General features: G+C 35.1%; 3 protein-coding genes across 10 annotated transcripts in view; 1 reads left to right on the top strand and 2 right to left on the bottom strand.

The window, feature by feature from the left end:
• The window catches only part of LOC117565721 (ficolin-2-like), a 91,579-nt gene that overhangs the window by 1,630 nt on the left and 76,978 nt on the right, over positions 1-12,971 (top strand). Inside the window, exons 1-3 of one of the 4 annotated variants that reach the window (XR_007954586.1) lie at positions 2,323-2,704; positions 2,774-3,890; positions 3,961-4,190. The exons of 1 other annotated variant lie outside the window; for it this stretch is intronic. Coding sequence is in view for 1 of the 3 variants with exons in the window: in XM_052002628.1 (XP_051858588.1) it covers positions 3,412-3,565 (154 nt within the window). In the remaining 2 variants the exon portion in view is untranslated. Of the gene's footprint in view, positions 1-2,308; positions 2,705-2,773; positions 3,891-3,960; positions 4,191-12,971 lie in introns of those variants that run through there. 2 more of the 4 variants (XR_004571907.2, XM_052002628.1) reach the window with 2 other exon arrangements.
• Positions 1-12,971, bottom strand: part of LOC117565658 (neurogenic protein mastermind) — a 112,821-nt gene that overhangs the window by 27,000 nt on the left and 72,850 nt on the right. The gene's annotated exons all lie outside the window — the stretch shown is intronic.
• LOC117565688 (fibrinogen-like protein 1) overlaps positions 5,395-12,971 on the bottom strand; it is a 39,539-nt gene continuing 31,962 nt past the window's right edge. Inside the window, exons 1-3 of one of the 2 annotated variants that reach the window (XM_034244924.2) lie at positions 7,036-7,263; positions 5,795-6,966; positions 5,395-5,725 (exon numbers count right to left, since the gene is read on the bottom strand). In XM_034244924.2, the coding sequence (XP_034100815.1) occupies positions 5,626-5,725; positions 5,795-6,966; positions 7,036-7,116 (1,353 nt within the window). In that variant the 5' untranslated portion in view covers positions 7,117-7,263 and the 3' untranslated portion in view covers positions 5,395-5,625. Of the gene's footprint in view, positions 5,726-5,794; positions 6,967-7,035; positions 7,264-12,971 lie in introns of those variants that run through there. The other variant, XM_052002625.1, reaches the window with a different exon arrangement.

The following is a 12,971-nucleotide window of genomic DNA, read 5'->3' as shown; positions in this document are numbered from 1 at the left end:
CATTTAATTTATGTTTTGATGTAGCAAATTTTAAGTCTCTAGACGCTTTCAATAGAGGTACAAATACTTAAAAGTTATGAATATCCTGTATATATCCTTTCAGTCGAACCTTGAATATTAATGTAATTTAAGAAATGATCTTTATATATTCGTTTCCCATCTAATCATAAATGATGCAGTTCTTTCTTAATTCCTTCTATTCCCTGGCCTTCCCTTTCCTGCCACGCAATTCAATTCAATATTGAATTACAAGATAAGCTCTTGGTATGTTGTTCGTTTAGTAGGCTTTGCTTTGCTGAGCTCTTTTCGTTCTCCTCTGCGCTTCTCTTCTTCCATTATGTGAGGTTAGGTTCGCTTCGTTTCGCTGCTATGCTGTATGTTTTTTTTTTTTTTTTTTTTGTTAGGTTAGGTTCGCTTCGCTTCGTTGTGTTGCTGCTGTTGTGTTCAGTTCTGTTCTGTGATTTTTCTACCGGATTACAATTGTTTACATACACGACTGCACATTGTGACAGTTTCCACAGTTTCCATCGTTTTGCCGCGGCATTTGCAATTGTTGTCTGGGGCGGCTCCGCAACTTCCCTTACTCCCCCTCCCCTCCCCTTCCCATCCCCCTTATTCGCATCCATCTAAACAGCAGCCTGTCATGTCCTTTTAATCCCCTTTCACATACAGATGTAATTGTGCGTCTTCATGTGTGTGAGCGTTCTATTGACTGCCTTCATTTTTATACTCGCTACCCCAACGCTCAAGAGGGTGTAATAATCCGCTGGCAATGTTAGAGCTTTAAGCAAAAATTGCTGATTTTTTTTAAATAGCTAGATCTTAGGGATTACAAGTTCTGAATCTGTACAAATTTTGTGAGAACATCACAAGAAATTATTTGTTGATTTTCTAACAGTTTTGTAGAGTAATGTTGATACAACTCATAATTTTTATATTATACTAGAATTCCAGATTCCATTTTTATTATTTTTCAGTCTAATTTTTATTTGATTTTATATTTTCTTACTTTTACTGATTATTTTTAGTGTAGAATAGTTTAAATTGATTTCAATATATTTAGTATTTTTTCTTTACTGCTAGCGAGTGCTTTACAGTCGAGTTAGCTTAGTTTGCAGCCTTGTCACTTGTTTTTTGTCGTGTGTGTTTGCCAAAGGTATAAGTTTACAACAAGCTTGTAAATCCTCATCTAGTATGTGAGTGTGTGTGTGTGTGTATGTGCATGTGATTGTGTGTGGCTGCCACAATGTCTAACATTTCACTCGCTGCTCGTATTTCCATCTGCTGTTGCTGCCCCACTTTGAGCCCTTTTTCCCTGCCTTCCCTCCCTCTGCTGCTACTCCTTTGGTTTCCACATTTGCCAGTCGCAGTTTTCGCTTTATTTTCCACATGTATTTTTCCTCGAGTTTCTTCTTTTTTTTTACAATTTTCCGCTCTCATGGATATGTTGAGGGATTTCCCCATTATCAGTTGCACCGCAATAACTATTTAACTTTGCTTTTTTATTACTTTTCTACAGAGTTTTCGACAGTTGAACGGCAGTTGCAATGGACAAACAATGTGGCTAAATCGATAGGCTGCAGATATAGCTTTAAAAACATACAAGAACACATTCAATTATGCCCTGTAAATTTACTTTAAATTTAAAGTGGCGCCATCTAGCGAAACGTAGTTTGTGAAGCAGTGAAATCATTACATTATTAAATTTAAACTAGTTGTAGGACATTTAAGGTGTCATTTTTATACCCGCTACCCATAGGGTAGAAGGGTATTATAACTTTGTGCCGGCAGGAAATGTATGTAACATAACCCTGTAAAATATATATTAATGAACAGCGTCAACAGCCGCGACGATCTAGCCATGTCTGTGTGTCTGTCTGTCTGTCCGTCTGTCCGTATGAACACCTAGATCTCAGAGACTGTAATTTTAATTTTTTTCAACAGCATTTGTTATGTTTGCACCCAGATCAAGTTTGTTTACAATTTTTGCCCACGCCCACTTCCGCCCCCGCAAATCAAAAAAATCGAATAACAAGCGTAATTTTAAAGCTACAGCTGCGAATTTTGGTGGTTACAATAATAACTATAGTATTTTATTTGATTGCAATCAGATAAAAATTGTGGAAGTTATTAAAGAAATACTTTTGTATGTGCAAAAACGCCTACTTACTAGAGGTCTTAGTTGTTTTGGCTGACAATCTGGTATATTTTGCCGTCTATGGTATATTTTGAATGGGTGTGTACTATCTTGATATACTAAATATATATTTCGGTATATTTTTAGTATTTTCATAGTATGTTTGGTATATTTTGAGAATAATACCGCAATATTTATCTTTTATTCAAAATGGGTAGCGGGTATCTCACAGTCGAGCACACTCGACTGTAGCTTTCTAACTTGTTATTATTTGGAATTTAAAAAAATCGCAGACAATCATCCGACATTGAAATCTCTTATGCCGACAGAGATTCTAGTCCGAGACTCTAGGTTATCATGACTTGACCTCCCCGTTCAGATCTATTGAGCGGAGTCCACATCCGCTTCATATTTTCAATGACTTTAACGAAATAACTAAATTCAGTTCCAAATTCATTTTGTTTGCGGGCAGTCGAAACATTTAAAATGTGCAGAATAAAATTTAACGGAGTTTTCTTACTGATGGTCCTTCAAATATTCTTGGTGGCCACAACAACTGGAGATGAAGTGAGATCAAAGACATAATACTAAGAAGAATAAAGAGTGACTAAAGTGTATACCTTTTCTTCCTATCAGACGTATGAATCAGACCAAAAAACTGTAAAGCCTTTGCTTGATATTATTAGACAGGTCAGAAATGAGTTAGAACAAAGTGAAACTAAGGAAAAGCAGATAAGTAAATTAAATTCTGATCTTATGGAAAAATATCATGAAATTGTAAGAATTCATGAAACATTCAAGAAGGAGGCAGATCTATTAAATGAGTACAAAAACAAAGTAATCAAAGGGGAAAACGATTTGCAATTGTGTCAAAATAAAGTTGATAAATCTGATTTTGAAATTAATTCACAACATAATATTATTCTTAAATTAAAAGAACAACTAACAGATAAATCCACCAACTTAGAAAATTGTCAAGTTCAATTAAAATCTGTTAATTCTAAATTAATTGAAAAAGATGAAAATATAAAGAGATTGAGTGAGAATATTAAAAATAACACAGAACATCAGAAAACACTTGAATTGGAATTAGAGAAGAGTAAATCTATATTAATAAAGCATGAACATGATATTCAGTTATGTCGTTCAGAAATCAACGAATTAAATACGACATCAGAGAACATTAGAGAAGAACAGAAAAATATTCAATTGAAATTAACAGAAAATGAAACTAAGCTAAGTAAATCTGCGCTTGATAAATTAATTCCCACAACATGTCTCCCTTTCGGAGATTATTCAATGTCTCTGGCATAGGTTTATTCGATGTTTTATGCGATAGTCAGTTAGCTGGACCTGGATGGATTGTAATACAACAACGAGTTGGGGGAAATGAGAGTTTCTTTAGGGATTGGGCAACGTATCGCAAAGGTTTTGGTTCTTTTGAAAGTGATTTCTTTCTTGGATTAGAGAAATTACATCGTATCACGAGCTTGCAGCATTTCGAACTTTACATACATTTGGTTGATGAGGATGACAATACCTACAATGCTCGTTATGACGGCTTCAAAATATCTGATGAAGATAATGGATATTCACTGAGTTTGGGTAAATTCATTGCAACTACTTTTGGGGATGGCATGAGAAACACTGAAAACATGAAATTCTCAACATTCGATCACGACAACGACAACGATGATGATAATTGCGCAATCATATATGAAAGTGGCTGGTGGTACAATTATTGTAATACTTGGTAAATATTGCAAATTTTTATTTTCGAAGGAATGCATATAATTATAGATTTTTGATTGTTTCTTATGCAGTCATTTAAATGCACCATATGGGCCAGATCTATGTTGGTGGGACGATTTTAACAATTATATTTTATTTCAAGAAGTTAAGATGCTAATTCGTCCCAAAGAAGATGAAGAAGTGAACTGAACTGATGAGCTGAAAAGCTGAAATTCCCATATTTGACTCAATTATGTAATCATTTATATATAATTGATGCATTAAGAAATTGCGTTCTGAAAAATAAAACGATCGACTATTTCATGCAGCGATTTATTTTTTGAATGGAAATATTTCAGCTTTTAATACATTTACGTATTATTAATATGCAAACAGCAAATTTTATAGAAATTTAAAGTACAAATGATTTATAAAAGTAATTATACCCGCTACCCATAGGGTAAAAGGGTATTATAACTTTGTGCCGGCAGGAAATGTATGTAACAGGTAGAAGGAGGCATCTCCGACCCTATAAAGTATATATATTCTTGATCAGCGTCAACAGCCGAGACGATCTAGCCATGTCCGTCTGTCCGTATGAACACCTAAATCTCAGAGACTATAAGAGATAGAGCTATAATTTTTTTTCGACAGCATTCGTTATGTTTGCACGCAGATCAAGTTTGTTTCAAATTTTTGCCACGCCCACTTCCGCCTCCGCAAATCAAAAAAATCGAATAACAAGTGTAATTTTAAAGTTAGAGTCGAATTTTGGTATTTACAATAATAACTATAGTAATTGTGATTCCTGAAAATTTGGTTAAAAATCGTCGAAGTTATTAAAGAAATACTTTTATATAGGCAATCTGGTATATTGTGCCGCCTATGGTATATTTTGAATGTGGTACTATCTTGATATACCAAATATACATTTTGGTATATTTTTAGTATTTTTGTAGTATGTGTAATATATTTTGAGAATAATACCGCAAAATATATTTCTTGTATTCAAAATGGGTAGCGGGTAACTCACAGTTGAGTACACTCGACTGTAGCTTTCTTACTTGTTTTGTTTTTTGTTTGAATCTATGGTATATTTTAAATGCGGTACCTTCTTGATATATCAAAAATACTATTTGGTATATTTTAAGTATTTTGTAGTATGATTGGTATATTTTGAGAATAATACCGCAATATTTAGCTTTTATTTAAAATGGGTAGCGGGTATCTCACAGTCGAGCACTCTCAACTGTAGCTTTCTTACTTGTATGGTTTTAAATCCGGCACTGTTCTTCCATTTATTGGTCGAATTCATCTGTCTAATAAGAGGAAAATAAATACACTAATAGCACCTACTATAATACACTGCATTGTGTAATTATTATTACCTTTCCATCAACTGATGTTGCAAAAACAAAATTTTGTATGTATTATTAGTAACAAAACTGCAGAATTTATGTTTAGATAAGAAACGAATATGTGTAGATCATTTCTTAAATTACATTAATATTCAAGGTTCGACTGAAAGGATATTTACAAGATAATCATAAGTTTACTGAACTTTGCACCTCTATTGAAAGCGTCTACATCAAATCATACAATAAATGCAATATAAACTGATCTATTTCCATTAAATAAATCGCTGCATTAAATTGACGATCGTTTTATTTTTCAGAACGCAATTTCTTAATGCACCAATGATATATAAGATGATTACATAATTGAGTCAAATATGGGAATTTCAGCTTTTCAGTTTATCACTTTTTCATGGCTCCTTTGGGGCGAATTAGCATCTTAACTTCATTTAGTATACCGTACCAATCGTCCCACAAACATGGAATTGGTGTATTATAATGACTACATAAGAAACAACAAAAATCTATAATTATGTGTATTCGTTCGAAAATAAAAAGTTGCAATATTTACCAATAAAAACAATAATCGTACCACCAGCCACTTTCAAACTTGACTGCGCAATTAGCATCATCATCGTTGTCGTTGTCGCGATCGAATGTTGTAAATTTCATGTTTTCAGAGACTCTCATCTTATCCTTAATAATAGTTGCATTGAATTTACCCAAACTCAGTGCATATCCATTATCTTCATCAGATATTTTGAAGTCGTCATAACGAGCGTTGAGGGTTCTTCCATCCATTTCAACCAAATGTATGTAAAGCTCGAATCGCTGCAAGCTCGTGATACGATGGATTTTCTCTAAGCCAAGAAAGAAATCACTTTCAAAAGAACCAAAACCTTTGCGAAACGTTGCCCAATCCCTTTCGAAACTCTCATTTCCCCCAACTCGTTGTTGTATTACAATCCATCCAGGTCCAGCTAACTGACTATCGCATAAAACATCGAATAAACCTATGCCAGAGATCTTGAGTTGATGAACTCCTGGATTTTCACCGAAAGGGATGCATGTGGAACTTAATTTATCAAGTTCATATTGACATAACTGATTATCCTTTACTTTATCTATTAACTTAGTTTCACTTTCTGTTAATTTTAATAGAATATTTTTCTGTTCTTCTCTAATATTCTCTGATGTCGTATTTAATTTGTTCATTTCTGAACGACATAACTGAATATCATGTTCATGCTTTATTAATATAGATTTACTCTTCTCTAATTCCAATTCAAGTGTTTTCTGATGTTCTGTGTTATTTTTAATATTCTCACTCAATCTCTTTATATTTTCATCTTTTTCAATTAATATAGAACTAAGAGATTTTAATTGAACTTGACAATTTTCTAAGTTGGTGGATTTATCTGTTAGTTGTTCTTTTAAAGAATTAATTTCAGATTCAGATTTATCAACTTTATTTTGACACAATTGCAAATCGTTTTCCCCTTTGATTACTTTGTTTTTGTACTCATTTAATAGAGCTGCCTCCTTCTTGAATGTTTCATGAATTTTTACAATTTCATGATATTTTTCCATAAGATCAGAATTTAATTCACCTATCTGCTTTTCCTTAGTTTCACTTTGTTCTAACTCATTTCTAACCTGCCTGAAGTAATCGAGTAAAGGTTTAACAGTCTTGTAGTTATGAAGCCGGCACTGTTCTTCCATTTTTCGGTCTGATTCACAAGTCTGATAGGAAGAAAAGGTATACACTTTAGTCACTCTTTATTCTTCTTAGTATTATGTCTTTGATCTCACTTCATCTCCAGTTGTTGTAGCCACCAAGAATATTTGAAGGATCATCAGTAACAAAACTCCGTTAAATGTTATTCTGCCCATTTTAAATGTTTCGACTGCCCGCAAACAAAATGAATTTGGAACTGAATATTTCGTTAAAGTCAGTGCAGCCGATGTGCATTCCGCTCAATAGATCTGAACGGGGAGGTCATGTAATGATAACCTTGAGTCTCGGCCCTAGATTCTCTATCGGCAGAAGAGATTTCAATGTCTGATGAGAAGAGATTTCAATGTCGGATGATTGTCTGTAATTTTTTTTAAATTCGAACAAATAACAAGCTAGAAAGCTACAGTCGAATATAAGCAACATATTGCAGTAATAATCTCAAAATATTAAAAAAAAAATGTGTCGATCGGGATTTGAACCCGAGCACCAACCTTGCAACCTTTCACTAAATCCAACACAGCCATTATGCAGGTGCTATTTAACTCTAGCCATCTAAGATAATCATCAAAATCAATGCGCGCTTAGTTCTTACTTCTGTCAGCTTGAAAGGGAATAAAAAAATATAAACCATTAAAAAAAAAAAAAACAAAAAACGACCGGGCCTCGAACTCGGACACCTCAACATGTTGAACTTTACCACCAGAGCTATCGCAGTACTTATGAACCCATATTTAACTCTAAGCATCTAAGACACGAGCAATTGTTGTACACATACCAATATAGGCGCGCATGTATATATGTACGTATACGCATTCATACAATACATTCATACAATAATAACTATAGTAGTTGTGATTCCTGAAAATTTGGTTGCGATCAGATAAAAATTGTATTAGTTATTAAAGAAACACTTTTGTATGGGCAAAAACGCCTACTAACTAGGGGTCTTAGATGCTTTGGCTGACAATCTGGTATATTGTGCCGTCTATGGTATATTTTGAATGTGGTACTATATCGATATACCAAATATACAATTTGGTATATTTTTAGTACTTTTGTAGTATTTTCGGTATATTTTGAAAATAATACCAGAATATTTTGCTCAAAATGGGTAGCGGGTATCTCACTCTTACTTGTTGATAATTGTTCTTATACTAGCTTAAACATCTCTCTTTCAATTTAAATGCACAACTTGTTTTTCGCAATTTTATTTTTCAGCATCACATTTGCCCACCAAACAGTTTGACAAGCACTGCAGTTGCGTGGCTCCCTCTCTTTCTCATTCTTTCATTCACTTTGCTGCCGTTGTTGTTGCATTATTTTTATTTTCTATGCAAATTTAATTAAACGGACGTATTTGCCATTGCTGATGTTTAGTTTGTAAACCGAGCTGCAGCATAAGCAAGAGCGAGACAAAAATATTGTGGAGCAGTGGCGAGTTAATTAAGTTGAGCCAAAGCTGCGTACGTTGTAGAGGAGGAGGTGTGGAGAAGAGAAGAGGGGCAACAGCAAAAAAGGCAAAAGGGTTAACCAGCTGAACTCAAACAGTTGTCAGCTTTGCATTAAATTGAATTATGATGGCAAGTGCAGAGCACCCTGTATGTATGTCTCTTTAGCTTGGACTCTCTGCACGTCTGTTCCTCTCGCTCTTCCTCTTCATCTCTGTCTGCCGCTCTGTCAATGGTAAAGTAAGGTAATTCGATATGATGCCGCTTTAAATATTCTCTTTGCGCTCTGTTGTAGCTGCCAAATTAATTACAGAGCGCTGCACCAAAACGGATGAACGGATTGATGGAGCTGCAAGCGGTTCCAGTGAAGAGCGGAAAGCGGAGAGATCTGCTTGCTGTCAGGCAAAACCAACAAACGGAATGCTTGAGCTTTGCAAGAGCGGCGACTCAAGAGAGAGAGAGAGCGAGAGAGCAAGAACAGCTACGCCCTTTTCTAGCCGGATTTCCACTTCAAATAAATCAAAGGCGATGCTCGACTTGCAGTTAAGCATTAAAAAATTCTACACTCTTTTCGCCTTGTTGATTCACCTGCTCTGCATTTACAGGGTATGCGAGCAGTTCATACTGTGCATTAAACGAGAAGCAAATGCGGAAACTGGCTTTGGTTTCATCATTTAAACTTGATTTAGCAAGTTCTCGATCTGTTTTTGGGGGTATAGAATCTTCTGATTTATCTGCTTACTGCTTCTTCTTCTTCTACACACAGCTGCTGCCACATCCTTTGTCCGCTAAGCCTTTGTCTACGTTTTATATTTAACAAAAAAAATATATTGCCGATCAAAAAATGAGGCGTTGACAATGCAAACAATAAACACAAAAGACGTTCACAGGCTGTGAGACGACAAATAAAGAGGACAATTATTACAGCAATGAGCTATTGAGTTAAACAACTATTATACTTAAAACATTACTTTACTAAACCCATGAAAATTGTGAAATTAAAATTTTATCAATTAAGCTAAAAATTTAAAACATCTTTGACAAATTATAATCTAAAATACTAAAAATTCAAAGAAAAATATTCTATTTACTTTAAGATAATTTAAGAAAAAAGAACTTTCCATTAAAAAAGCGTATGAAGCTGTTGCTTATCCTCAAATGCAATCCACAATGATCCACAATCCATAGCAAATCACAATCAAGTTCCTCTTCTTTTTAACTTCAGACCTTTCCACAATGCGTTCTCATTAAAATAGTCGACCGCCATCATTCATTTACATACACACACGTATACACCCATACTACATGAATATGCATGTGTTTCGTCTTGTATTAAAGGCGTATCGAAAGCTCTCTTTTCGCGAAGCCGCGCTCAGTTATTTCGAGCTTGTTCTTTGCCGGTTTCTCTCGTTGTTGGGTTGTACTCGCTAGCAAGTATTTTCCAATTCTTGTGCAAAACGCAACTTGAAATTAAATGCGCAGTAAATTACGCAATTTTATGCTTCGTTAAGTTTTGCTTGATTGTTTTTTTTTGTGTCTTTCAGATTTCTTTTCTTTGCCCTATCAAAAGAACTGAAAATGAAAGACAAACAACAACGACATTTTTGACAGGCATTGCATTAATTGCGCATAGAGGAGCTGCTCAATCATGCTCACAATAATAATCATGCTGCTTTCTACCCTGCATGAGAAACAAAAACAACTTCAAAGCTTCGCTGCTGCACTTCTTTGCAGTCTCTCTCTCTCTTTTTTGCTCTCGCTTTGTGGTCCTACCCCAATAATGTAACGGGCAACAACATTACCGCAGGGTAACAGAAGCTGCTGCTGCTGCTGCTGCTGCTGCAGTTGCACTCGGAGACCAAAAAGACTTGCATAACAAATTCTTAATTGTGCAACAGACTCGCAATGCTCTCTGTCTCTCGCTCTCACTCACGCACACTTGCTCTCTCGCACTGGCTCTCTCTCTTTCGCATGCAATCTCCGTTCACATTGAAAACTTGTCCGTCGTTGTCGCCCTGCAGCTTTATTGCGGAAATATGTCAACGCAGTTGCTTGCTGTTGTAGTTATAGCTCTTGTTCTTTGTTTTGAAGTTGAAGTTTGCTGGCTGCGGTTGGTTTAGGAGAGCTTCACATACACACACACACACGTGTGCAGCGACATAAAAGCATGTCACGCATAGCGTAATTTCATGTGACGTAAATACGTAAATGCAAAAATATGTTAAAACTGACGTAGATGAAAACAACAAGCACAACAACAACGTGTACAGTTGCTGTTGCGCTCGCTTTGACTGCAGGGTGGAGGATGCTAACGATGTGGGAACTCTTCTAAGCAGTGCAAAGCAGCGCTAGAAAAACGTAATGCAAGAAAGGATAAGCAGTTGGGATTGTCATTTAATTGAAATATTCAATGGATCATTGGATAATTATTAAAATACTATTCATTAGTAAAATTAGTGAAGAGAAGGAATACATTTGACCCATTTTAAAGCAAAAGCATAATCACATATCACACAATTACAGAACAATAAAACTAATTACATACAGTAAACCAAGTAAACACACAAAATAGATATGCAAAAATTACCCATCAGCAAATGGGCAGCACTGGAGGTATAATCAAACCACAACACCCATTATGCAGATTGGCTACATGTGAATCACGCATGCAATACTTATCGCTGTCAACCTACAACGGCTTACGGTATAATAAACTGGAGTAGCGACAACACAGCAGAATAACAACAATAGCAATTGTAACTTAGCGTGAGAACTTTGCAGGCAGCCAAGAAGCAGTTGTTGTTTTCTGCGTTAAGCAGTGCGACTGAAACAGGAATAGTCAAATTTGTATGGGCTGCACTGCAGGAAAAGCTACTGGGCAGCACTGTAGCCAAGCAGTGTAGCTGATCTAGGCTGGCCACTTGTGAGAAATGCTGCCAGTCATCATAATGGCTTAAAGTTAATGGCACTGCTTTACACATGTAATCGTATACTCAATATGCATGCAAAGAGTTTGTTGACAAATCGCACACGCTGCTTTGCCTCCCTGCGACTCCCTTCCCCCACCGTTTAGCGACCCAAGCAAGTACAGTTACCATAATGACGAAATATGAGCATAAAACGAGGCAGTAAACAACACAATGCGAAGAAGGCAACAAAAGAAAACCAATTGAAAACTTGGTATAATTTCCGACATGTCAAATTGCTGCCAACTTCAACTTAACGGCAATTCTCCGCACACAAACAAAAAAAATTATTATTATTGCCGAGTTGTAAAGTAAACACAGTAAGTTGTTCAATTAAGTTGAATGGCGGCGCACAAGAAATAACCGAATAAAAGGGAGTGTAGGAGAGGGGGAAAGTGGGGATTTGAAGGAGCATCTATTGAAACAGTGTTGAGAGAGAGAGAGAGAGAGAAAGAGAAAGAAGGAGAGATTTAAGATTGTTTTGTATTTTATTTCTTATTAAATATAACAGTTCTTTAAGTTTTAAAGTGAATTAAATATAATTATAAATTTAAAAGATGCCAAATGAATAAAGATTTTTGAGTAGAAGGCTAATATAAGAGAAAACCGAAAATTTCTTTAAGATGATATTAGTTTCAGACTCAATTTTTCTTTAGATAAGTAGAAGCAAAACTTTATAAGAAAGCAACAAAATATCCAAGTTTACATTTTAATCGCTCTTATTATATTCATGTAACATTTTAAATAAATAAAGAACAAATACATTAAAATTTAAAAGTATTTTTTGTAATATATTTTCTTTTTGTTTTTATATAATTCCATGATCGATTAAAATAAAATATATTAAATAAATGATTTCACTTTAAAGGTGAATCGAAAAAACAGTCAAATAGCATTGCATAAGGTGTAAAATAAATTTGTTGAATCGCATATAAAATGATTGCGACTCAATTGAGGGAGGTGCGACAAGAGAGAGAGAGAGAGAGAGTGAGTGATCAGAGAGAGAGGGGGAGGGGCAGGAAGCCTTAAGTCTTATCAAAGCAATGCGGGGCCAAAAAGTTGAGGAGTCAAGCAAAGGTCTCAGCTATTTTTAAAGCGCCGTTAAAACAAAACAAAAGCAACAAAGCCACAAAACGAAGACGAAGAAGAAGAAGAGAACAACAAATGAAGCACGCAAATATTGAATGAAGAAAGAAAGAAATAAAAAAAAAAGTGCACAAGTTTTGGAAATACAATATATATAAAATATTTATAATGTACATAAATACAAACATACATACTACTTCATATATATTACAGTATTTTCATAGGATGCGTCACTTTCTTTTCGGTTGGGGTCAACGAACCCAATATAAACGGACTTCACGACTCCGAGACTCGTAGTTGACTCTATGAGTAATAAACGGGGCCGCAAATACTGAACGACTAAAAAGCGCCTCATTGGCAAATATTTGCATTCATTTCGAGGCGGACGCACGCCGCTAACAACAACAACAACATCAACAACAACCACAACAACATGAGCAACAAAAAAAATAATAACAATAACACACACACACAAAAAAAAGAACATAAACAAGAACCTTAAGTTATGGA

Source organism: Drosophila albomicans, chromosome 2L (genome assembly GCF_009650485.2).
Source record: "Drosophila albomicans strain 15112-1751.03 chromosome 2L, ASM965048v2, whole genome shotgun sequence".
Lineage (NCBI taxonomy): Eukaryota > Metazoa > Arthropoda > Insecta > Diptera > Drosophilidae > Drosophila > Drosophila albomicans.
This window is presented reverse-complemented; position numbering and strand designations above follow the sequence as displayed.